The 24629-nt window shown below is 39.2% G+C and overlaps 5 protein-coding genes across 5 annotated transcripts in view; 2 read left to right on the top strand and 3 right to left on the bottom strand.

The window, feature by feature from the left end:
- Positions 1–1103: 1103 nt before the first annotated feature.
- Positions 1104–2027, bottom strand: LOC140314419 (odorant receptor 131-2-like). Its single transcript, XM_072392594.1, has one exon. The coding sequence runs from the start codon at positions 2025–2027 to the stop codon at positions 1104–1106; it is 924 nt and encodes a 307-aa protein (XP_072248695.1).
- Positions 2028–5636: 3609 nt separating this feature from the next.
- Positions 5637–6566, bottom strand: LOC140314417 (odorant receptor 131-2-like). Its single transcript, XM_072392592.1, has one exon. It carries the CDS (start codon positions 6564–6566, stop codon positions 5637–5639), a length of 930 nt encoding a protein of 309 aa, XP_072248693.1.
- Positions 6567–8920: 2354 nt separating this feature from the next.
- LOC140314414 (odorant receptor 131-2-like) lies at positions 8921–9850 on the bottom strand. The gene has a single exon (XM_072392586.1). The coding sequence runs from the start codon at positions 9848–9850 to the stop codon at positions 8921–8923; it is 930 nt and encodes a 309-aa protein (XP_072248687.1).
- Positions 9851–15560: 5710 nt separating this feature from the next.
- Positions 15561–19159, top strand: LOC140314123 (diablo IAP-binding mitochondrial protein-like). The gene is made up of 6 exons (XM_072392184.1): positions 15561–15626; positions 15994–16123; positions 16218–16340; positions 17945–18055; positions 18207–18303; positions 18647–19159. The coding sequence occupies exons 1-6, from the start codon at positions 15583–15585 to the stop codon at positions 18853–18855; spliced, it is 714 nt and encodes a 237-aa protein (XP_072248285.1). The 5' UTR covers positions 15561–15582; the 3' UTR covers positions 18856–19159.
- A 4962-nt stretch (positions 19160–24121) lies between these two features.
- The window catches only part of nectin3a (nectin cell adhesion molecule 3a), a 32078-nt gene continuing 31570 nt past the window's right edge, over positions 24122–24629 (top strand). Inside the window, exon 1 of the mRNA XM_072392183.1 lies at positions 24122–24294. Coding sequence (XP_072248284.1) covers positions 24207–24294 — 88 coding nt within the window. The 5' untranslated portion in view covers positions 24122–24206. The remainder of the gene's footprint in view (positions 24295–24629) is intronic.

The raw sequence follows: 24629 nt of genomic DNA, 5'->3' as shown, positions 1-24629 counted from the left end.
AAAAACTGAGTCAACCTTATCAAGAATGCTTTGATATACAAGAGTTCCTACAAATATTCATTAAGCACCACAGTGTCACAAACCAACAGTCAGTCTACCCAACTTGGGTTGAGCTTTTGAGATTCAGCTTAGATGCATGTCCTTTGTCATTGTGGAATGCTTAACTTTTTTCAGACTTAGTAACATGAAAAGCCATAATTTTCTATTTCTACTTGCAGACACAAACTCTCAAACTTGGCCCCTCCTGCCTGACTCAGGTGCTCCGGCTATTCTTCCTTGTTCTTCCCTCTTGTGTTGTGACACTGCCTGTTAAACAGTTACCACCTTCTTAAATCCTTCTTAAATTCTTAAGTCCTGATCCTCAGCGTTCACCTGGCTTCCTTTTGTTTGTGCTGATTTCCCGTGAACAGACCTACTTTTATAATAAAACCTGAAATTTAAATTTTCTATCCTACCTGTCTGTTATGCTTTCCCTTTAAGTCCTGTGTTTCTACGCTGTTCTTCTCACAGAAATACTTTTTGTGCCTTTTTTAATGTGTGCACTTTTGAAGAGGTTCTGCAAGATTTTATAGAAGTTATCACGCTCCAAACTGGTGGACTCAAATGCATGACTCAGACAGATGGTATTCCAAAATTAGTGTCGGTTTATTAATTCCAAGGTCTGGTACACGGGCAGGCAAGAGTAGATAGGCAGAAGTACAAAATCGGCTGGCAAAATGACCACTTGAATTTGTAGTATTGTATAAAGTAGATCAAATCAAGTTAAATGTACTTTAAAAAAAACCTGTTGTATTTGTATCTATTCATATTATTCTCTCATTTAGTGGAAATAACCCCATTGTTATAGCTGATAAAGATATAAAAGAATGTGTACTAATCAAAAGAGTTTATCAGCTTTGCAGTGTTTTATTGACAATTTGCCAAATCAGATGTAGGACAACAACTGCCAAACAGAAACCACATAATGAATCCCAGTTTAAACTCTACCTAAAACCAAGGCCAGTTAAACGTTAAACATTTAAACATAAGGAGCTCCTTGTACAGATGAAAAAAAAGGATGCTGCACGAATTGAGTGTAGCTGCACGATAGATAAAGCAACTCGTCAGACATAGTTTCTTTTAGTCAAACCAAAGCAGACATAGCTTTTCAGTGCGAGACAAAAAGTCTCATCCCTCAGGCCATAAATGAGAGAACTCAGACATCTTGGAGCAAGACTAAACATTATGTAGTTAAAGTACATCACATTTGTATATGAGCTGACGTCAAACCGAAACACAGCAGCTTCTATGAAGGGGCACCACAATCGGATGAGACAGAGCAGCAGCTGGAAAGCATGAAGAACCACAGTTTGGAGCCCTTTCTGTGTTGACTTTTTACTCTCTCCTGATGCAGCCTTAGCCACCTTCATTATTTTATCATAAGAGATAATGATGATAATGCACATAACCAAAGAGTACATTTGATTCACAGCAGATCTAACGTGATCCTGCCATGAGTGCATGATGAACATTTCCACTGAACATACTTTATTTTGTTTGTAAAAGCTGTATGACGCTGATGCAAAGAACATGAAGAAAATCACAATGCAGTAAATGGAGCTGATGCCGTAAATGATGAGGATACAGTGCATAGTGTTGTGTGTGGAGCACAGCTCTGCATGCCGCAGGGGCATGCAGATGGCCACATAACGCTCCAGGGTCATCGCTGTCAGAGTAATTGGTGTGACTTTAGAGTACAGAAGCACAACAACAGAGATAATGGCACACAACCAGACTTGCATAGTGTATTGAAAAAAGCTCAAGATGAGCAAAACATCAGACATGATCAACATGAAACTGTCTGACAGCAACATTACAGCGAATAAGATGTAGCGCGCACTTGTGTGGAAACACTCCTTTTTGAAAAAGGTCACAATGAGCAACAAGTTGATGCAAAGAAAAATAATCACCAAAACATGTGCAGTAATTCCCTGATCGTTGACTATTTTCCTCAAAAGACCATGAGACAAAGAGCTGTTATTTGCCATCGATTAAACAAAAGCACCCAAAGACGGCATAAATTCATCTAAACACGTCAAAGCAAAACTGAGATTTCTTCTACAAAATGCAAAAACTAATGTAAGCAACGATGTAACATTTAAAAAAAAAGAATAGTTCTCAAACCCTTCATGCTATTCCAAAGACAAACATGATCTGCTGAGCTCTGAGCAGCCTTCTGCGAGACAGGAGTAGCTGACTTTAAATACAGAACATGAAAGAACGTCATCAAATGAGATTCTGCTCTTCACTGTTGTCATTGCTGCTCGTCCATCTGGCTTTCCCAAGAGATTAGATAAAAATGACATCACTAAAGTTGCTTCAAATCTGTTTTGTTTAAGTTATTTGCAAATAAAGTAACAAGATGAATATGTAATTACAATGTAGCTCATTTTGTTTTAATTTTAAAAATAATAACATACTGTACATGAGCCACTTTAAGGATCACAACCACATTACAGTAGGTTCCATTCAAGCACAGTGTAGTTTACCATTATCATTTTTTTAATGGAGGAGAACCTCATGAAATGGGATAAGGGTCACACAGAAGAACAGAGAATATGCTCTCTAGTAAGAACATCAGTACATTGTTGTTTACTAACCTAAATAATAAATATTTGATGCTACATTAATGTTTGAATCATTACATTTTGACTTTTTGAACCTTTAAAGTTTCAGTATTATTAATATCTAGCAATTTAGCAGCATGATATCCTTTGGAGCTACTCTAAGTTTTGTAACTTGTAGATATGTTTTGTAACTTTTATCACTTTTATCACACGTACAATTACCCTTCAAATCTACAAGGAGTGGTCAAATTTATGAGTAGAAATTGCATCTAGGGGCTTTTACAAACCAAACTCACAGCAGACCACTTTACTGTGTCTCCTTGCGTCAGTAAGGATAGAAGAACAGTTGCTCTGGAACACACTGTGAAGACAACCTACTGCCGACTCCCCCGTGTACAGTTTGCAAGAGGAAACAACTTTGCAGTGCAGAATGAAGCAGGAATCTAAAAATCTTTCATTAACATAAACAGCTTTAAAAAAAAGCATCTAATAAAATTATAAAAGTCAGATCAATAATAGTTCAGTTTTATTATCCATAATATTATTTTATTATGACTGTATTGGAGTTACTGTAAAGATTGTAAAGAGCAATGCTTTCTGTTTCAGGGAATTTTTGAAAGTGGATGTAACACAACTGTCATAAAAACAAATCTTTGTTTGGGTTCATACACACACACAAAGCCATACACACTCATTTGTTGTCATGTTAAAGAGACCACAAAGATGCCGTCAAAAGCCCTCAAAGCAAAATGCTGTGGTGTGGGGCAGGACACCAGAGTCATGAAGTGGAACAATTTGGTGACTAATTTGGAATTTAGTGAATTTGATTTGTTTGGATTATGATTGTATTATAAGGAATTGCACTCTTATTGGCTTGAACTGGACTGTATATTTGAACTGCTGAGATGATGTTTGTTGGGATTTGGTGCAATATGAATAAAACTGAATTTAACTGAAATATATTGAATAAAATGTGGTTTCTCAGTCCCCTGGGCACTCCACTTCAGACCAAAGAATGTGCATAACAAAAGACATTGTAGCCAGAAGCACATAGCTTTAATGATCACAACTTCTTTTGTGTTGCTTTCAGGAAAGATGACAGGAAGAATTGATAGGGACTTAAAAAAAAGACAACCCTTTTCTTTCTTTTATTATTTCTATTATTTCTCCTTCACACTTAGCTGTAAACCATTCCAGTGCATGCTGAAGGTCATGGCCTGAAGAAGCCAACAGAACCACATCTTTTCTGTGGTTATCTGTTCTGTTATCTGTTCTGTGTTATGTGGTTCTGTCGGGTAGCGACAAGCTTGACTTTGTGCCAAGAATGTTAACACGGCTCTCATTTATTAAAGGACCAAATAGATCACAAAAGCAACTCTGGTCATAATTCCACTGTACCCTCCACAGAATCCCTTGGGAAACACTGACGTAAGCCTTCTCCAACACTATCTAGTTCCCCTCCTTAAAAGTGGAAATAACGATCCCAGTCTCAAGATCTCATGAACAGGGCCTTCTGCCAGACATTCCACGTTCATCCTCACTACTCATTTAGGCTTACCAAATCTTTATCTGGTATTGTTCCCTGTTGACCAGTCCAACTTACCATCAGATGATGATCTCTTCTCTGTTTTCACCCAATTGTCTAAAACATATGGCCGCATGTCTAATGATACAACTGCAAAGTTGATCATTTACCTTTAGCCTGAAGTGGCCTAATACCAAACACATTTATGAGCATCTTATCATAACACGGTGTTTGTAATGGACAAACCATAACTAGCACAGAAACCCAAAAACAAAACATTGTTTGGGTTCTGATCAGGGTGGCCCTTCCATCCAATCATACACCTCCACATTACTCTATCATTGCCCATTTAGGCACTGAAGTCCCCTGGAAAAAAAATAGAATTCCCAGGTGGTACCCCCTCCAGAACACCACCCAGGGAATCCAAGAACACCAGGCAGGCTCTTCCACTGTTTGGTGCATATGCACAAACCATAGTCTGAGGCTTCTTTCCTGCGACTTTCAGCCATAGTGAAGTGACCCTCTTGCTCACCTGGGAGAACTCTAACACCATAGCGCTCAGCCAGGGGCTTGTGAATATCCAAACACTCACCCGATGCGTGTGTATGGATGGGTGCGAGAGAGTCAAGTGCCTCTCTAGAAGTTTGATTCCAGAACCGACGGTGTGTGTGGAGATAAGCCCAACTATCTCTAATTAATACCACTACACCTCATACACCTGCTCAGGCTCTCTCCCCGACAGCGAGGTGATTCCCACACAGACCTGGCTCCAGGGGGGTGCCCCAGTTTTTTTTTTTTGAGTGAGGTAACTTTTTAACATTATTAACTGGGGATGCTCCATCTAAGTCTTTGAATTGCTCTTAGTCTGACTCCTCCCCTGAGACTAATTTGTGTTCTCAAACCCCTCCACCACATTAAAGGGGCGATTCTATGGAAGTGCTGCATTTTTAGAAAACTGAACTCTGCAGCTACAATCTAATCATTTGTACATATGAAGCCATAACATAGAATCAGAGGATGTCCGATGGCAACAGGCGATCCTCATCACCAACAAAGGCCATGGTGAGGAATGCTGAGTTTAACAAACAATGCTTCCAAATATCCAGCAATGCACGTAGCAGAGACATGTTTTTAGCTTACTGTCCTTCAACCTTTAAAGGACGGGTAGAAACTGTTTGAGATAATAACTTGTAGATTAACAGATTCAGAAGCTACACTGTTATAAATACAGGCACAGATCCAATGTACACAGCTTAATCCCTCTTAATGTCAAAACAGTTCACATTGTAACACTTAATATCAGACATTTTGCATATGTTTATTGTTATCAAATGTACAAGGAAAGAGGTGGTATACTCATCACTACATGATCATCTCACACATGCTCTCAAACAGAAAATATCAGCATCTCCAGCATCTCTTGTATTACATTTAAGTATTTGCTATTTAAAAGGGACCAACTTGAATTACATTGGAATTGAAATATAGATCAACTATTTTTTTCTTTAACCTGGCACTTGTTTCTTGTATAAGCCACAGAGAGCATAGTACTTCAGAGCATTAAAAAACATTTCATCCCTGAGACCATAGATGAGAGGACTCAGACATCTTGGAACAAGAATGAAAGTTATGTAATTAAAATATCTGACATTGATGAATAACATTTGGTCAATCTGAAGCACAGCAGCTTCTATGAAGGGGCACCACAGCTGAATGAGACAAAGCAGCAGCTGGAAAGCATGAAGAATCACAGTTCTGAGCCCTTTCCATGATGACTTTTTACTCTCTCCTGATGCAGCTTTAGCCACTTTCATTATTTGAGTATAGCAGAAAACAATGATAATGCACAACATCAAGAAGTAAAACTGACTTATTGCAGATCTAAGATGACCCTGCCAGCTGTACAAGATGAACATCTCCACAGAACATACTCTGTCCTGGCTGTAGAGGGTGTAAGTTGCTGAAGCAAAGAAAAGTGAGAGAAAAACAGTGCAGGGAACAGAGCTGAGGCCATGAATGATGAGGATGAGGTGCACAGCGCTGCGTGTGGAGCACAGCTTTGCATGCCGCAGGGGCATGCAAATGGCCACAAAGCGCTCCAGTGTCATAGCAGTGAGAGTAACTGGTGTGACAAATGTGTACACAGACAAAACAATATAAATAATCAGACACAACCACATTTGTATGGTGATTCCAAAATAGCTCAAAATGAGTATCACATTGGTTATAAACAAAAACAGACAGTCAGAAAATAGAGTAATAGCAAATAAGATGTAGCGCATGGTTGTGTAGAAGGAATCTTTCATAAAAAAAGTTGTGATCAAAAAAAGGTTAATGCAAAGAAAAGCTGAAACCAAAACCTGAACTAAAATGACCCTATAATTGATCCTTCTGATAGACAGTCCACCACCGCTTAGTGAGTTATTGGATGCCATTCATTTGTTTGTTCTTTGTTTGTTCTTAGAAAACATTTGAAATTAAAAATTTAAAAAAGCAAAACATTCAATAGAAATAGACAGAAAAAGAGTCGAGTTTACCAAACCATCACTACACGGCTGCACCGTCAGTGTCTCCTCTGAGCTCTCGTCTTTCATCTGAGAAAAAGTTGTGTATGAACTCCTTATGGAGGTAACTCTTTGTCAAGAGGGACACCACGTGAAAGCTTACTAAACATAGTTTCATCATCTACTCCAAATACACAGCTCATATTGCAGCTCAAAGGCTAGTCCTAGATTGGATCTGCGCTAATTTCTCCCCAAACATACCCCAACACTTAGAAGGGATCTAAAAGCATAAAACTTATCACAGCTGTTGTTTCAACTCTGGAGTGAGCCAGTGTCAAGGCCATATGCTGTTAGGTTTGAGGATCCTCACCACAAACTAACCAACCCATTGTCTAAAGTTTCACACAAGCTCAAGTTTGACAGTGTTTGCATCCTCAGCTGATGGGAAGTAGCTCTGTGGCAATCTAGGGACAAGTGTCTTTCACACTGAAACTGCTCTGCAACCACATAGAGACACTTTTCATTATTACTGTACAAGCTGCCATATTAGTTCAAACTCCTTTATCATTTAGGTCTTTCAAAAAGTTAGACAACATTCTTCAATATGAAAAAAGCATCTTTTCACTACCAGCGTCTAATGGTATTTTCCAGAGCATGGTACAGTACACTTCGATGTAGTGCGGTCTGTGTTATTTGTTTTCCTTGTTTGCATTTTTTAACCTTGTACATAGCACCACATAACTCGTGGTGAACTGATTTTGAACCTAATCATTGATTCTTTCTATCGGTGTGTGAATATGTGTGATACAGAAAAAAAGCACAGTGTAGCCTGTAACACTGTATAGACTAAGATGTGTGTGAAATATGCAATGGGAACAGGTGAATGTGGCTTGTAGATTATAACAGACCATTTACCATGGGGCAGAAGGCAAGTAACACATTGAACAGGTCGCCTGTCCATGAGAGGGCCACACAGAGACTAACAAGACAGCCACTCACACATACTCCTGCGGTCAATTTAGAATCAACAATTGACCTAATATGTGTGTTTTTGGATTGTGGGAGAAAGAGTACTGAGAGAATCGTCACATGCATGAGGAGAAAATGTCCATCACTGTATCATATGATGACAGTATTGTAATGTGCACTTTTGTGCACGCTTTTGCTCTTAGGAGGTTATTTGTGGTACAGACCTTGAATACTGACTTAAGGACGGTCTTTCTGCTTTCAAACTGTAGGATCAGCTTTAAAAAATCATATCTCAGTCAATTTCTACTCATCATAACCAAATGTTTAACATATTCATCCATTTCTAGCTGAAAAAAATATTCTAATGATTTTCAAGATTAAAACAAACACTAAAAAAAACACTGCATTTAATTCAACAAAATCAACACGCTGCAGAATATGTTCAGAGGTAATATTATGTGTTTATTTGAACAAATTGAAAAAATAAATAGATAAATAGACATTTAAAAAGTGGGAAGGGGAGGGAATTTTAAGTGGGATCATCAGATAAGATTTTAGCGTAGTCTCAAGGTGTTAATCGGCAGATCTGACAACACAATTAAAAAAGGTCCATCTACTCTCTCTTTTTCCTTTCTCATCTCCTCCCTTCACCACCAGATATGATAGTTTTCAGTCAAACAAAACAAAAATGAACTTGACCACAACAGTGGTGGGGAGAGGGAGCAACAGTGACTTCTAATCCTGGTTTCCCTGCTTCCCATGACCTGTATGGTTTATGTTTCCCCGCTCTAACAAGCCTGATTCAGATAAATGGGCCACTCAGTCACTCTTCATGGAGCTTTGCAGAAACCTGGTAAAGATTTATCCATTTGAATCGGGTGTGTATGAGGAGGGAGACCTGTAAAACATGCAGGGCAGGAGTGCCCCTGGACCAGGACTTGAAAACACTGCTACAAGATCATCCCAGCATGCAACACAGCGTGATATAGCTTCACATTCTCTACTAGAACAACTTATAAAAAGCACATTTGATGTCAAGGGGACTTCATGTTTAAACAATCTCTCACTCGGTGTAAAAAAATCGACTTAAATCATGTCAAACTAAAGCTTTAAGTGTTTAAGCCTTTGTGGTTCCCAGAGTGCAGCTTTCACATCACAATCATGCTATATGGTGCTACTGAGTTGTACAGACAGTGACAAATTCAGTCTGATGTCAATGTTCAACAGTTGGCTGTAATCAGCATAAAAATGTAATCAGTGTGTGAAAGATAACGATTACTTGCATTAAATGTTAACACTTCTATCAATGATCATAATTATGGTTTGAACTTGTTCTTGAATGGACTGCAGAGCGCGTAGTATTTTAGAGCAAGAAAAAACGTTTCATCCCTGAGGCCATAGATGAGAGGACTCAGACATCTTGGAGCAAGACTAAACATTATGTAGTTGACATACCTGACATTAATATATAAGTTCAAATCAATTTGAAGAACAGCAGCTTCTATGAAGGGGCACAACAGCTGGATGAGACAGAGCAACAGCTGGAAAGCATGAAGAACCACAGTTCTGAGCCCTTTCTGTGTTGACTTTTTACTCTGTCCTGATGCAGCCTTAGCCACCTTCATTATTTGAACATATGAGACAGCAATTGTGATGCACATTAGCAAAAAGTATAACTGACTTATGGCAGACCTAATGTGACCATGCCATCTGTCCACAATGAACGTCTCCACAGTACAGATCATGTTTTGTTTGAAAAAGCTATCAGTGACAGATGAAAAGAAGATAAACAGAACAACAAGGCAGGGAATAAAGCTGATGCAGTGAATGATGAGAATACCCTGCAGAGCCCTGGATGTGGAGCACAGCTCGGCGTGACGCAGCGGCATACAAATGGCCACATAGCGCTCCAGGCTCATGGCTGTCAGAGTAAGTGGTGTAACAAAATTGTACAGAGATGACAGCATGAATACAATAAGACACAAAAACGTTTGAATAGTAATGCGAAAAAAGACGAGGATCAGCAACAGATCTGTTATTATTAACGTGAGACAATCAGATAGTAACGTGTTGGCAAATAAGAGGTAGCGCATGGATCTGAAGAAGACGTCCTTCATGAAAAAGGTTGTGATCAACATAAAGTTGATGCAAAGCAAAAGCGCTACAAAAACCTGAACAAAAATAACATTAGGAGTGATCTTTCTCATCAAAGGTGTACCACCATCTACTGAGCTGTTGTTAATCATTTGAATCTTGAAAGATCTTATACAGACCCACAATTAATCTCACTCTTGAATCAGGTATTGCTCTCTAAACTGTGTCACTTAGTATGAAAAACTTAGAACCTGCAATAGGTGGAATTAGTTTTGATCAAAACAAAAACACATCTGAAATCATTTGCACACACAAACACAGTTAAAAGGTATAAGATCATTCCTGACACCAAAAGCTCCTGACATTGCTGTGGTCTCATGTCTCACACAAAATAAAAACACTCTCTGCTGGAGTCTTATATAACTGTCTAAAGATCTCCAGTGGATTAACACAAAGCCATCGTCACTTCAGTATCTCTGAATCCTCTCAACATGATCTAATTAAACATGTAGTATTAAAACACTTTTCAAATGATACTAGCACTTGGGCCACTTTAATTAGTTGTCAAAGTACAGTAAACACCACACAAGGATATTTATTGAAGGTTCTTCATGGTTTGACTCATTGATCCATTTATTTTCTTTACCCATTCACCAATGAACCTAACATAACCTGCATGTTTTTGGACAGAAGAAGGAAGCTGGAGTACTCGGAAAGAACCCACAGGGAATTCATACAAACACCAGGCAGAAAGGCCGCAGCCAGGATTCCAACCACGCCACCGTGCATCCCATCATTTATTACTATAGATCAAATTTCTGTGAAATCCAAAAACATGGTTTGTAATTTATTCAAAGGTGAGGTAACAGTCAGGTATGCATAAAAGCCTTAATCTGTGTCAATGAACAGAGATCAACCAAAGTTTGATCTTCACAACCTGGGTGATAATGATACTTTGTGGTCTTTTTTTTCTTCTTGAAGCCTTGCTCACCATTAGTTTTCATCATCCTCTTGGTGGGAGACCAATTTTACACATGAATTTTAAGATTATCCAATCAGAGAGATAAACCTTTATTTTGCTCAGACATTACTTTTACCATCAGAGTTTTGTGGTGAGCTGTGCTCCACATGCAGCGCTGTGCACCTCATCCTCATCATTCATGGCCTCAGCTCTGTTCCCTGCACTGTTATTCTCTCACTTTTCTTTGCTTCAGCAACTTACACCCTCTACAACCAGGACAGTGACATTGTTTGTCACTCTTTGTGAGGGGAACAGCAGTCTATTGTTGGATTGCTGGAGTCCAGAGTCTTTAAAGACTGTTTTGTAAAGGTTTCCAGCTGAGTTAGCGTCAACCACTCCCCTGACATTAGTTTGTATGCCTATCTACAGTTTGATAAAGATCATACAAACGTACAAATAGGCCCACTGGTAAAATGTTTAGTGGATCATATCTCATCTGTCAAATACTGCGATGGTAACATCATGGTTTGGTCCTTCATCTGGGCCACAGCAACTTCATAACTGATGGACCACTAATTCAAAATTCTACCTGCACACTATAACAGACAATATTGTGATATCTTTCTGGGAACTGCATGTAAAGAGAAAGCAGTTCATACAGCAACAACGCTGAGCACGTGGTTTGTTCTCCCAAAGTATAATTATAGAGGAATAAAGACCAAGTTAACCAAGTTAAAGTTAAGACCTCAGTCTAATGGAAATATAGTAGAGAGAAACGTAACGAGCTCATTCATAATGAAAGTAAAGTTCACATGTTTTAATCTAATTTATTCAATTTGATTCTTTATTTAGTTTTTTTATTTACCTTCAATGACTTTGCAAAAATATATAGATTTGCTATATAACTTTTTTTTTGTATGAAACTAAACACTTTTAATGCTCACATGTTATTGGGAAAAACTATGTATTCTTATGAGTGCTTTTGTTTTGCACTGTCATGAAGGTTGATTCACGTTGAACTTCTAGGCAATATGACCCTGCTTTGTTTTGCCAGAGGCCTCTAAATAAGGCTTTAACCTATACGATGAGCATTTATAGAACCTATAATATAATGTGCTTGTGTTTATTTTGTGCAGTTGTTGCTTTTTTATCACAGAACAACTGAACAGAAAAGACGGGTAAGAAAGGAATTGTGTTTACGTACACACATAGAATGAAATAAAACATTAATATACATATTTTATTTCCTAACTTTGATGCTCAACTGCTCACAGTGTGACCAGTAAAGTCACCAACTTCTGCGTCTTCACTTTGAGATGTCATGAGGGAGTGTTGTGCTTATTGTCTGAAGTATTGGCCTGTTTTACATCAGATGTTGTTTGCTTTAGTGATGATGACAGTGCTGATAATTAGCCTGTTGTCTGTATTCCTGTGTGAATAATTAGGCTCCTCTGAAACTAATTATAAGCATTTTTAATGATATCATCAATTATTCAGAGACTATTTACTGGCTCTTAGTGAATGTTTGTCTTACAGAAGAAAAACATCCTCACAGGGACAAAGAGAGAACTTTCATTTCAACTCTAAAGACATAACTTTTTAAAAAGGAGGTTTGTGTTTTTTTATTGTTTTAGTGGATGGAACAAGAACCAACCTCATCTTTCATGGTGGTTCTGATACAGTTTGTGCCTGTATGGAAATCAAAATAGCTAAAAGTGGTTGTAGCAAAGATACTGAGTTTCTGTGAGTGTGTGTGGGTCAGTGACTTCAGGCAGTCATGTACTGTAACATTTAAACACTGAGTGCTTTATCTCCCAGTTACAAATCAAATTAAAACTGAGACTTTCACAACCCGATTATAAAAAACAGATTCAGAAAAATTTGGCACACATGTAAAAATAGACATAAAACAGAATGCAATGATTTTCAGATCATGTCAACCCTGTATTTAACGGAAAAACACACAATGACTATATCAAATATATAAAAGGAGCAGCAACTCTTTGAAAGAAGTTGTGAAAGAGGCATGTTTGTCATTGTGCTTCATCATCTCTTCACTTCACAACTCTCTAAATGTTAGGGCACCAAAGAGCTTGTTTATGTTGGTTTGAAAGTGGAAAGATTTCTCATTGTTGATGTCTTACTTCAGCTGCTCAGCACACCAAGGCCTCATTTGTCATATTTGTGTTTCATACGCATTAGATGACAGGTCTGAACTGCAGGGAGACCAGTTTAAAAACCTGGGTCGCATTTTCCAAAATATGTTCTCCTATCATCTTTTCCCAGGTACTTTTCTTGACCTTGATGGAAATCGTCATGGCTTAAGGAACGTTGAGAAATGAGTGAGGACTTAGGAAAAGATTACCACTCTGCCATGAAAATCCAAGCACACTTACAAAGCTGTGATGTGGGTTTCAAGAATTAATAAACATTCAACAAAATGTGCTCAAGATTGTCCATCTAATGCAATCTCATCTCGTTGTTATACAAAGGTTATCTCATATCTCTCAGAGATAAAAATAGAATTGCTTTACAATCAAGATTTGCAATTAGAAAAAGTTAAATATATTGTTGCCGTCACAGGCTGCTCTCACTCTCCTGTTGTCATGTTCATCCACACGAATCACAGTAAATAAAGATGGATAAAGATAATTGTGCATCGCTATAAAAGTTGGAGCCACAAGGAATTGTGGGATGGAATTATCTCCTTTTTTCATAAAGGATAGCATCCTATGCCAAAGGTGATATTAAAGGAAGCATTGGAGTGCCTTTCCTCAGCTCTTTTTTTGGCTGCTGCTCAGATACTTGCGCAGTTTGTGTTTTAGATTCGTCATACTGAAACATGCAAGATCTTCCCTAAAAATGACAGATGTCTGGAATGCGGCTTTTGGTTAACTGGATACTGTGTTCAATTATAATGGTTCACAGGAGTTTCTGAGCCCAGTTTGGGTTTAAAATTATGTCTGTTTTTAATGCAGCGCTGCCCGAGGCCAAAAGATCATAGTCATTTGTTTTTGGCTTTGCACGGAGAGATTTCTGTTTAATTCTATTTGATATCACAGACCGTAGATGATCAAATCCTCAAATTCTGAAGATTTTTTTTTTTTAAATATTAAACTGCTGAAGTGTGTTTTTTACATCTCATACAGCATTCTGTTTTTTTAAAGAGAATGTCGTGGGATCCATTACTTCATGTTTAATCTCACAAGAAAGATGTGTTGAAATACACTGCCTGGCCAGCAAAAAAAGGTCACCATTTGGATGTAGCTGAGCAAATGATCTGTGATTGCCTCAGTTGTTCAAAGTCAAAGCTCTGCAATGTTATGTGCTCAAAAAGATGAGGTCACATGACAACCTGGATGTACTGAACGACCAGAATTTTCCATCAACAGATTATACTTTTCCTTGATGGCGCGGGCATATTCCAAGATGACGATGGAAGGATTCAAGCTCAGATTGTGAAAAAGTGGTGAGACAAGGAGCATGTGACATAATTTCCACACATGGGCTGGCCAACATAGAGCCCCTGCTGAGACCTTAACCTCACTGTGAGTGTTTGAGATGTGTGGAAAGGACTTTACACAGCGCTCCAACTCTCCCATCATCATCATTAAGAAATTAATACAACTCTGAACTACCACAGTGAATGCTTGTCTTAATCAAAGCTATAGGCGTTCAAACAAAGTCTTGTCTAATACTAATGACTGAAAGCTTACATAATGACTTCAAACATTTCCAAACTGCTGTAAAAGTAACATTTTAACCACAGCCAATAATCAAAATTGGACCCATACTAAACATTTAGTAGTTTTTTATCAATTCCTCAAGAAGGCAGCCAGAGATTTAAAACTCACAGAACAAGTGGAGTACAAGATAATGTTGCCATTTCACCACCAGAGGGCAGCACTGTGTTAATGATTGAAGTGATTCACAGTAATCAGAGAATGTCTTAAAATATTATAGTCTCTTGAAAGAGACTATAATATTTTTAGTGGCTTATAGTGCAACATCAATTTATTCTTCATAATCAGTCAACACAAGGTGGACATTATAATCAGATACATTTCAATTATCATACATACATAATGTATTTTCATCTTTGCATTCTTACGCAAAATATCCGATTTACATAAAAAAGAGAAATCGGGGTGGATTTTCTTTCTTAACATTGCTGTCGACTTGTGACTGTAAAAATAGCTTATATCGATTTTTTTTTTAATTCTTATCTCACTGTGGAGTGAATTGTTTTCAATTTGTGAATGCGTTTACTAGACACCATATCGATCTCTGTCCGAGGTATATTCAGATAGAGGCCTTTTCTGGAGTCTTTCACATGGTAACTGAACATGGAGGTTTTGTCATGATAGGATTTCCGAGGAGGAAATTAAATATATTAACTAGTTATTTCAGTCAAACTCGCTCCAGTTATGGAGACTTGAATTGATACCTGCATGTTGGCATCCATCCCTCCAAGAGGAGTTATGCGTCTCTCCCAGCAGTTCATATATTTACTACATCTTCAACGTGATATTATCACCTGCAAGCATCTATACAAGTCTTACCATTAAGGGTTTATGTTATTATACTGATCATTGTTATTCCTTCAGCTGTGCAGTTATCAAATCGAGAGTACAATTCATTCAGTGTAAAGTCGCGTGTATACCTGTTTACTTCATGTTTTTATAGACGTTTTCCATACGTTTTCATTTTACGAACCTTTTTTCTGCCTATATACCCGAGGGAAATTAACTCAGGGTAATGCTTTATTTTAGTTTATTTCATTATTTCGTTAACGAGTTAAAGTTACAGTCTCGATACCATCGGATGGTGATAATGCGTCATTTTCTGTTTGATCACCATTTAAAAAACTGTAGAAGAGGAACCTTTGGTCAGTGGGAGAACATTGTATTGTGGCGGACCAAGATGGCCGCGCTCAGGAGAGGAGCTACGTATCTCAGTGTCGTCAGGTAGAAAGTAAATTACACCTTCATAACGTGACATTGGCACAATCCAGTTATTTAATATACACGCTCTAGTTTTAATTTAAAGTATCTTATAACAAACCCATCAATTAAAAATTGAAACTATTATTTTTTCACAAAGTCTGCGACACCAAAAGTTATTACAACACTGACTGTTTGTGTATGTCGCTTTTATATTGACATTTCTTTATGTTGTTCAGTGGGACAACACGCTTCTATCCCGGCAGAAATGGTTTATTTTTCCTAACGAGCTTCAGTTTTTTTTTCTAAATCGACTCTGGATTTTATGGTAGTGCTTTTTTTTTGTTTACCTGGCTGATAACACCTGAAATTGTTTATTTGTTCCGTTCAGGAGTTCTGCTCGGGCCCTGTTCAGCGGAAAAGCTGCGGTCCGTAAACCGAACAAATGGACAAATATTCTGTACTCGGGTGTAGCGTCTTTAGCCGTCGGTGGTGGGCTATGTGCTGTACCATTTAAACAGGTGAGCCTGTCGCTTAGCTGAATTGAGAGCCTCATTTAAAGTTTACATCGGCTGTAAAGTTGCTGTTAACTTGTCCCCTCTGTATCGGCTGCAGGTTGAAAACCTCTCCCATGACTCCCTGATCAGACGAGCAGCCTCTCTGGTGACAGACAGCTCAAGCACTTTTCTCTCTCAGAGCACTTTGGCTCTCATAGATGCTCTAATAGAGTACTCAAAGGTACGTCCATATTTTGTGGGAGACATCTAATGATTGACACACTTATACAACCTGTGTAGGAGCTCTTGGTGGGTGAGAATGTCACTTTTGTCCTCTACAGCTTACACATTTGCGTTATAGATAAAGTACTGATTAAAAGCCATAAGGGAGGGACTTTTGAAGGTTGTATTTAGTGTTTTTCTTCCTTTCTTTACTTCATATAGATAGTATTTCAAGATTCTTTTAAATTAGAATTTTTGTTTTGTTGTATTTAAGGCTGTTTTATCTGATTTTTAGTTCTACCGTATATTGTTACGTCACTTCAGTTTTACTCGAATACTTTATGCACGTGTTTCCCTTTAAAGTCTGAAGTGCCGTGTTCCTTGTTGTCAGAACACGTGATAATAACAAATGTTGGTAAACCTAAGGGTAAAGAGTATTATTGAATATGTAAGGTTGCAGTTTAAGTTCACCTTTTATTTAAATGTCACCTTCCTCTCTGCTTCAGAGGCTTGTGAATAAAGGCCTGAGGAAGTTTTGACAGCAGTTGAGAAGTCCTTTGCAAGAAACCCGGGTTTTTAGAGATAATTTCTGCTAAAAGCTTGGATTTTAGAAACACTCAAAAGGCAACTTCACTCAAGGGGCAATTAAACAGAGTGAAGTCTGTGGGTGAACTTATGATGGTCAAATCTGACATAAAGCAGTAACATTAGCATTCACAGGCAAGAGTAGGTTACACTGACTTACAATACATGAGCCAAATTAGCTTTTGTGCCTAACTATCTGCATTATTATATAAGTTATAGCAGCTTAAAAAACATCTACTGATTATCTTATTGAAGAAGCCTTAAATAAATAATCAGTTTGTGGGCAGCCCAAATAATTGTCTGCTCATGTGCAAGACATTAAACAGCGAATACCACTTTGGGCCTCTTACTAATGCTTCCTTACTGGTTGCTTCCATGCTTCTTAGCCATGTCAGCAACCAGTGATATAAGATCCAACAAGACCATGCTGTTTGCATTTTTAATTCTAAGTAAAAAACAAAAGCTTATGTCAATTCATATTAAATTCAAATTAATTTTTCACAGTCTGCGGTGCAAAGCTTGGTCTGTGCTTCAGTGTCACCATGGAGTTTCTGGTGAGCAATTAGGCTCATGCAATGACCTGAGTGTGTACGTGGACCGGCTGCAGGCCGAATACTGATTATTGTCCCAGCAATATGAGCAAACCTGATTGAGTTAAAGCCGGTTACATTTTATATTTGTGTTCCACAAGGACATTATATTTCAGCAAAGTGCTACGGTTTGTAAATGCCAACAAAGCAGACTGACCAGAGGGTTGCATCGGCACCACGTGTACTTAATTTCTGGAGAGGTGCGTGACCACATGACTGCCTTAGTCTCTGCGTTGATCTGACATGGAAGGATTAAAACTGGCGCTCGTACTCAGAAAACTGTCAGTCAAACACGGCCGGGGTGAAAAGGAAAGATCCAAGATGTATTTTCTGCAGCAACACATTTCACTCAGCATTTCCAAAGCAGATAGTCTTCCTTGGTGCTCTGCGTCCATAATAGGTATTTTCTTGATAATGTATTCTCTGTTTATCCTCCCTGTGTTAACAGGCTGTGCACACACTCATTGCCCTGCAAAAACAATATCTGGCCTCACTGGGAAAACTGACTCAAGCACAAGAGGATTCAATCTGGCAGGTCATCATTGGCCAACGTGCTACGGTCGGTTCCTCCTATTTTGAAAGTCTTCCAAGTGTTTGAAAGAGATTCTTTCTTTTTATATATATCTTAATGAATATTATTAGCAAATAAAAACAAAACGGGAAGTTGTAGAAGTGTTTGTGTGAGACTTGGGTTTCCTAATCCCTGACAGGTTGACGAACAACGAGAGGAATGCAAGCGCTTCGAGTCGACCTGGGTCATCGCAGTGAAGCTGTGTGAGACGGCAGCAGAGGCGTCGTACATATCGGGTGTGTATGTGAGTGTTGGTAGTTTTATGGCTGCTTGGGGAGATAGTTGGGATGTCACAGCTGCAGTGTTGAGGCAGGTTCTCTCAGGCCTTTTGTGATGATGAATCAAAGAGCTCAGGTGTGGATCTCGTCAAAGCTTTGCAGTTTTTGCCGGCTCCTTTCCATCTGCTATCAGTGTTGCACTACACAGTGGAAGGATCGTTTGCTGCCACTTTGCGGGCCTTTGAGTCAAACAAAGTGGAGATGGACAAGCACGCCTGCCTAATGACCACATCCGATGCCTGAAGTTGAGGTTTTGCACGGACAGCCCTTGAACTGTATGTTTGCATCTGCATGTTTTCAGGAGCTGAGCACGCGTCCATCACAGTGAGGACGAACATTCAGCTTGCCCAATCGCAGGTGGAGGAGGCCCAGAAACTCTCGATAGATGCAGACAAGAAGCTGGCTGAGGCTAAAGTGATGGAGGTTGAAAGGATGGCACAATATGCTGCCACCCTAGAGAGCAGTAATGATGAGGAGGAAGTACCTGAGGCTTATCTAAGAGAAGACTGAAAGCAATTCTCGCATAACAATACTTTCTGTCATCCAAACAGCGTCCTGTTTTTTTTTTTACTCATTCATGATCAGATTTATGTGTGCATCCACACATGCACCACAGTTCTAATAAAGGAATTGGAAAAGAAAGTAGCATCTCCATATTTCTCCATATTTCCCTCCCTTAAAATGTTTGTCTATTTAAGTTTATTTACCATGTGTTGATGTTCCACTATTTCTTTTTTTTTTACTTTACCAGCAATCACGATTTGTGTACAATTCTGCTGAAAGTCATCACAATAAAAACAAGATGCAAACTTCATTCTTATAGATCTTAATATGATGTCCCCTTGGGGTGGATACAGTATTTTCTCCTTTCACTTCACTTGTTGCATTAGAGTCACATTTAATGTGTTGTAGATTAAATGTCTAACTTCACTTCGTTGCTTTAGAGTGGGAGTGTCAAAGCAGTGCTTTTCACATTTGGTCTGAATTTCTTGTTATTGTGAACAGATGTGATATATGAGATGTGTCTGTGCCAACAATGTGAACAAAATATCCCCTGTGGTCATCCTTGGCAAAATTCAATTTTCTGTAATGGTCAGGAGCCACCTCACAATAAAAAAGAAAAGACGTATGAAGCCAAGATTTGGCCCCCCTGCTGAGCACCACACCCTTGGACAAGTGTCATCTCTTGTAAACACTCTCTGTCGCAGCTCAGAGTCTCGCTTCTCGTTTTTGGGGGACTTTCACTTATTCTTTCTGCAAAAGGCTTAAAGTTCTGTGAAATGTCTACTGTAGAGCACGTAACTGTGAGTACACAGCAGAACTCGCTTTCACCCCTTGAGGCAGTCAAATATGGATTTTTAGGTGGTTTAGATCATCATTCTGTCATCACAGGCATCACCATCTTCTCATTTGAATTTTTCCACAAACAGTGTGGAGTTTGCTTCAAGAAACTGATAGCGATGTTCATGTCACTGGCTGCTGCACCAGCCTGGGCTTTAGATTTGTATTTTTAGCAATCTGCAAGTTATTCTTTCTGAAAGTTTTATTGGTCTTCCTCTGTTCCTGTTAATAGCCATTTCTTAATTACTCTGTCTTGAGAGTATTTTGCAGCTGGTTTGGAAGGAGGAGTTTGAGTTTTTATAAAGCTCTGAAACCGGCTTCATCTGTCCTTTTTTTCTAGTGAGAAGACAGTATTTTACAAAGCTATTTTTTTTAGGCTGTTAGACCTCGGTACCGCCTTTCAGTATGGCGTTTACATGTTCTCCCGGTGTACTTCGGCTTCCTCCCACCGTTCAAAAACGTTTGTGTTACGTTAATTGTTGATTCTAGATCGACTTTAGGAGTGAGCGTGTGTTGTTTGTGGCCTCTGCCAATGGCAGCTCGGACCTTGGTGCAAGTTATTTGAGAGTAGAACTTTTTTAGGTGGCCGAATCTTGTTCATCATAAGATTGTACAATGAGAAAACAATATGCTATTTTTGCATCAAATGTTGAAATTTATCTTCATTTTAAAATGATGAATTTTCTGTGAAAAACCCACTGTATTAATCTGAAAACATCATCTCTAAAACCCGTGTTCCTCGTCTTGTTATTTGTATCTCTTTTTCACTCAGCAACTATACCCTCACTGCAAATTAGCCATGTCCTGACTCTCCCCTGTGGAGCTTTTAGGCCATTTCTCAGCCCCTTTCCTGTCGTCACTTCATCACATCTTTCCACACCAACACAGGACAGGAAACAAGCAGTGCTGCCTCCGGGCAAAATTAAGATCTGGATGAGTTGTTATATTTTTATGATAGGTTTTTAAAAATGGGAAACACTTCATTATTAGAATTATGGTTTCCAGCAGCCGGCTGAGATGTGGGCAGCCAGTCAACTTTGAAAATTAGACTTAACGCAGAGTGACCTCACACGCATGTGGAGATTTTGGACCTAGTTTTTATTTGGGACATAAAGTATTTTCCAAAATAAACATGTAATTTATTAATTTATACTTCCACTCGCATAGTTACTCTTCCAGAATTTGGAAGAAACATTCGTCCCTCATCTTCTCCTTTAAACTTTACTCCAGCAGATGGCGATCTAAATCCATTACTACACTTCTTTGTAACTTTTTCAGTTGTGTCCATTGCTGTATCATACAATATCTTGTATCTGCAATATTTGTTTCCAAACCAGCGTGAGCACAGGCTGTACAGTGAGACTGCATTCATTTGAATTAGTTTTGTTTTAATTAGTTTCAACTGAAAACTAATTCACTGTAAATTCCCACATGGATACACATCTCAGTGTATGCTGCTTAAACTAAAAAAAACAAACAGATTTTTCAATCGAGCATGCAGGTTTATTGCAACACATTTATCAGGCTTTATCCTTTAATAATGTCAATATGCTCCATATCAGGTACGCTGTCTTAATTGACTTCACATCTACCTTCTAAAGGTCAGTGTGTACTGCGGAGGGTGGTTTCAGAGGGAGCTCATTATGGGGAAGACCTACGTGGAGCTGCAAACACAAGTGTGTAGCGTCAGCAGTGAGGTGACCTGTCCCTGCTCTGGATGGCCAAGCTTTGGTAGGGGATAGGACTGTGACTGTGGCTACAGTGAGGGGAGGAGGTGGGGGGGTTCTGTAGGTGTGCAAGGACAGGCTCACCAATGTGACTAGTGAGGAATGTTGTGTTTAACAAAGGCTGTTTTCACAGACTGTAAAACCAAATCTCCCAGACAGCTTGTGTGGATGTGCGACCACTGGTCACAGGGGAGACTGTGCCAGTTCAGCCTATCCATGGAGCAGTATTTCTGCAGCACAAAACCTCAAATGAGGTAACCACAATTGCAAAGGTCATGCGCTATAAATGCTTCTAAACTATTTAGTGCTACTGAGGGGATTTGAGCATTATTGCTGCATTATGTATTTATGCCAACGGTGTGAAATAAGGCTCAGTGGAACACTTTCACCCAAACTGGTGATGCTTTTGGCACGTTAAATTTTTTGTGTCAGCAAATAAGACGTGACAGAGAACAGCCTCCTTTTTACAACGTTACCGTTCTAATGTAAAGTGACCCAGGAGGGGTGATTGATTGGTGAAAAGGGCAGCACTCTCACCTGGGGATTTATAGCTCTTTGAGGATATAAATAACCCACCAGAGGGTATAAAAGCAGGGGGTATACTGTGGTGACACATCATGGGTCATGCTTTAATCACAGTGAAGCTGAGCTGCAGTGCTGGGAAAAAGAAGGCACCCCTGCAGAATCCACATCTCCTGATGAGGAGTTGAAGCAAAGACGGACTACGAGAACATTACTTGAGAATTAAACTTGTGGCCCAACGTGAGGAAAGCCTCACTGAGACGAGCACTTTCGCTTATCTTCGGTGAATGAATATGATGTCCGCCTAAAACTGCTGAGAGTGCAGGTTTATCAGTTCAAGCTTCAGTGCATGATAATAACACTGCAGCACGCAGCGTGGGATTCCTGAATGAGTAAAAGCTGTAATTATCTCAAAGAAAGGAACAATGCCGGAGAGTCTTCATTACCACTTTGTTTTAGGATAGAGAAGTCCCAGTGTGTCTGTGCTGAAGCTGTTGGAAGCACACGTTTTCAACGCTTCACTGGCATGCGATTGCTTTGTCCTTCAATAGATGATCTCCCGGGGTTTATATTAACTTCCACGCTGACTTCCTTGTTTTGCCCACAGTTTCAGAATACAACGCTGGTTACACATTGTCTACAAAAAAATCTGCCACTGACTTTCAGCGTCACATAGTGCACTAGGTCTGCTTCATGGTTCATAAATGTCCAAAAATTCACATTCCTCTGGTTTGGACAAATATACGAGGCATGTTTTGAGTTACGAGATAAGAAATTGAACATTAAGTGATTGAATCTCCCGCTGTATTCCAAGAGCCCTTGCAAATGTGTAAGCAGCAGTCATATCGGCTTACAATTCAAAACTTGCGAATGAAAATGTTATCTATAAATAGGCTGGGCTTGGCTGGTTGAGACACTGCAGTGTAATCAGTAGGTTTCTGGTCCGATCCTCACAGCGCCAATGGGACCTGCCAAAAAACAGATAAAGCTTTGGTTGCTTCTTAAACAACGCGAATCACCTTTTTTGTTCAGTCGATGCCGCGAGAGCCATAATCATGCTTAAAAAGTAAATGATGGTTTGAACAATGGTTATAGCAGTTTTGTGTGACTGTAATGCCTGGTTTTGTAAGTGTGCCTTTGGAACAGGGGATTCCCCACTGATGCAAGCACAATTTGACTTGTGTTTCATTGTTTTAAGTGTAAAGTCAGTCCTTAAGCACAAAAAAGTATTTTTTTTCAAAATCCCCTTGTAATCATTATAGTTTGCACTGCGTTACCATTGTTGTTAATAGACATGTTTCTCCTACTTTCTTTTGAAATAGCTTGATTCAGCACATATTCAAGGATTTGGATCAATAAAAAATTAAAGAGGAAAAGCCTCCAAGTCTAGTGTTTACTAATGGCCCTAATAATGTCATCTGATATCTATTCAGAATCAGTATTTCTGAACAAATACTCAATTAACCAAATTATAACTGTTATACACTGTTGAATGGACAAGTTCAGAATCATGTCAAGTACTGTACACAAGTTTAGGAGATTTTGGGGTCATTATGGTATCATCAGGAAGCAGACTCAGTCCTGATGCATATTCATTCTGTGGCATTACAAAGAACTATCTTGTGTGACAGCAAGAACAAGGAGTCCAGCATCAGATGGTATGGTGTGCCGCACAGAGCCCTGATCTCAGCTGAATTGAGTCAGTCTGGCATGACATGAAAAGCCAAAAGACAGTGAGACATCTTAAATCCTAAATAGAACTAGGCTTGAAAGGGTAGTTTCCCTGCGACATACATGGGATGCAAAGTGCTATGACCAACTATTTGATTTAGGTTTTTTAAGTTTAATGTATGAAGTTTAAAATGTATTATTTAAAAAATATACATCTTAGATACTTCTAGTAAACAAAGCATTTAGCTTTCTATTAAAAGTTACATAGTGGAGCTATTTACAACTGCTTACCCTTGAGTAGTTCATAAAGAGTTTTTATTATTTGATAAATGTTTTAATTAATCCGAGTCTGCCAACTAACCCGGTACCCTTGTATATCAAACAATGAAGTTATTTGAGTAATTAAATCACACGGTGATTATTTGGACTGTGTGCGTGAATACAGCACGCAGGTTACGTTTGTTGTCATGCTGAAGTGGTACAGCCCACGCGGCTCGGTCGCTATGGAGAGCTGATCTTCAGAAGCGCGAGCCAGCCAGAAAGAGCAGGGGCGACCGAGGAGGACGGATCCGAAAGTGCCGAGGTGCACACACAGGAATCATGGAGAAAAGGGCAACGCGGGAAAGGACTTTACCCAGTAACGGACTGCGACTTTTGACTTCCCTTCTCATCCTTTACGGGCTTACCGGTGAGTTAACGGTTTCCTTAGCTCATTCTACTCTTTAAGTTAACAGAGAAGTTGCAGTAGCGCCGCTTTCGGAACGTCCTCCGTCATTAGTCATCGATACAGCCGGGCACACCAGAACTGGTTTATCCTTTATGTGCAGAAGTGGGCCTGCTCAAACCCAGTTGTATTTAAGTTAAATGTTTCAACGCTAGTTCTTGTTTGTGGACAGTTAACTATCAACTGTAACGTCACGAAGGAAAGAAAGTCGTCGCTGGCGTCAGATGACCGTTAGCTAAAACTCGTTCCCCTTTTGAATGCAACTCCGTTCACGTTGACTTATGCTTCATGATGCGACT

This window comes from Leuresthes tenuis, unplaced genomic scaffold (assembly GCF_036924035.1).
Source record: "Leuresthes tenuis unplaced genomic scaffold, fLeuTen1.0.hap1 SCAF_9, whole genome shotgun sequence".
Lineage (NCBI taxonomy): Eukaryota > Metazoa > Chordata > Actinopteri > Atheriniformes > Atherinopsidae > Leuresthes > Leuresthes tenuis.
This window is presented reverse-complemented; position numbering and strand designations above follow the sequence as displayed.

What these genes read in the sequence shown, in the direction of transcription:
- LOC140314414 (XM_072392586.1), bottom strand. Translation starts at nt 9,850, where the DNA reads ATGATTAACAACAGCTCAGTAGATGGTGGTACACCTTTGATGAGAAAG.
- LOC140314419 (XM_072392594.1), bottom strand. Translation starts at nt 2,027, where the DNA reads ATGGCAAATAACAGCTCTTTGTCTCATGGTCTTTTGAGGAAAATAGTC.
- LOC140314123 (XM_072392184.1), top strand. Translation starts at nt 15,583, where the DNA reads ATGGCCGCGCTCAGGAGAGGAGCTACGTATCTCAGTGTCGTCAG. An exon ending in GTGCTGTACCATTTAAACAG is followed by an intron (nt 16,124 to 16,217) that starts GTGAGCCTGTCG and finishes TATCGGCTGCAG; the next exon opens with GTTGAAAACCTCTCCCATGA. An exon ending in CTCTAATAGAGTACTCAAAG is followed by an intron (nt 16,341 to 17,944) that starts GTACGTCCATAT and finishes CTGTGTTAACAG; the next exon opens with GCTGTGCACACACTCATTGC.
- LOC140314417 (XM_072392592.1), bottom strand. Translation starts at nt 6,566, where the DNA reads ATGGCATCCAATAACTCACTAAGCGGTGGTGGACTGTCTATCAGAAGG.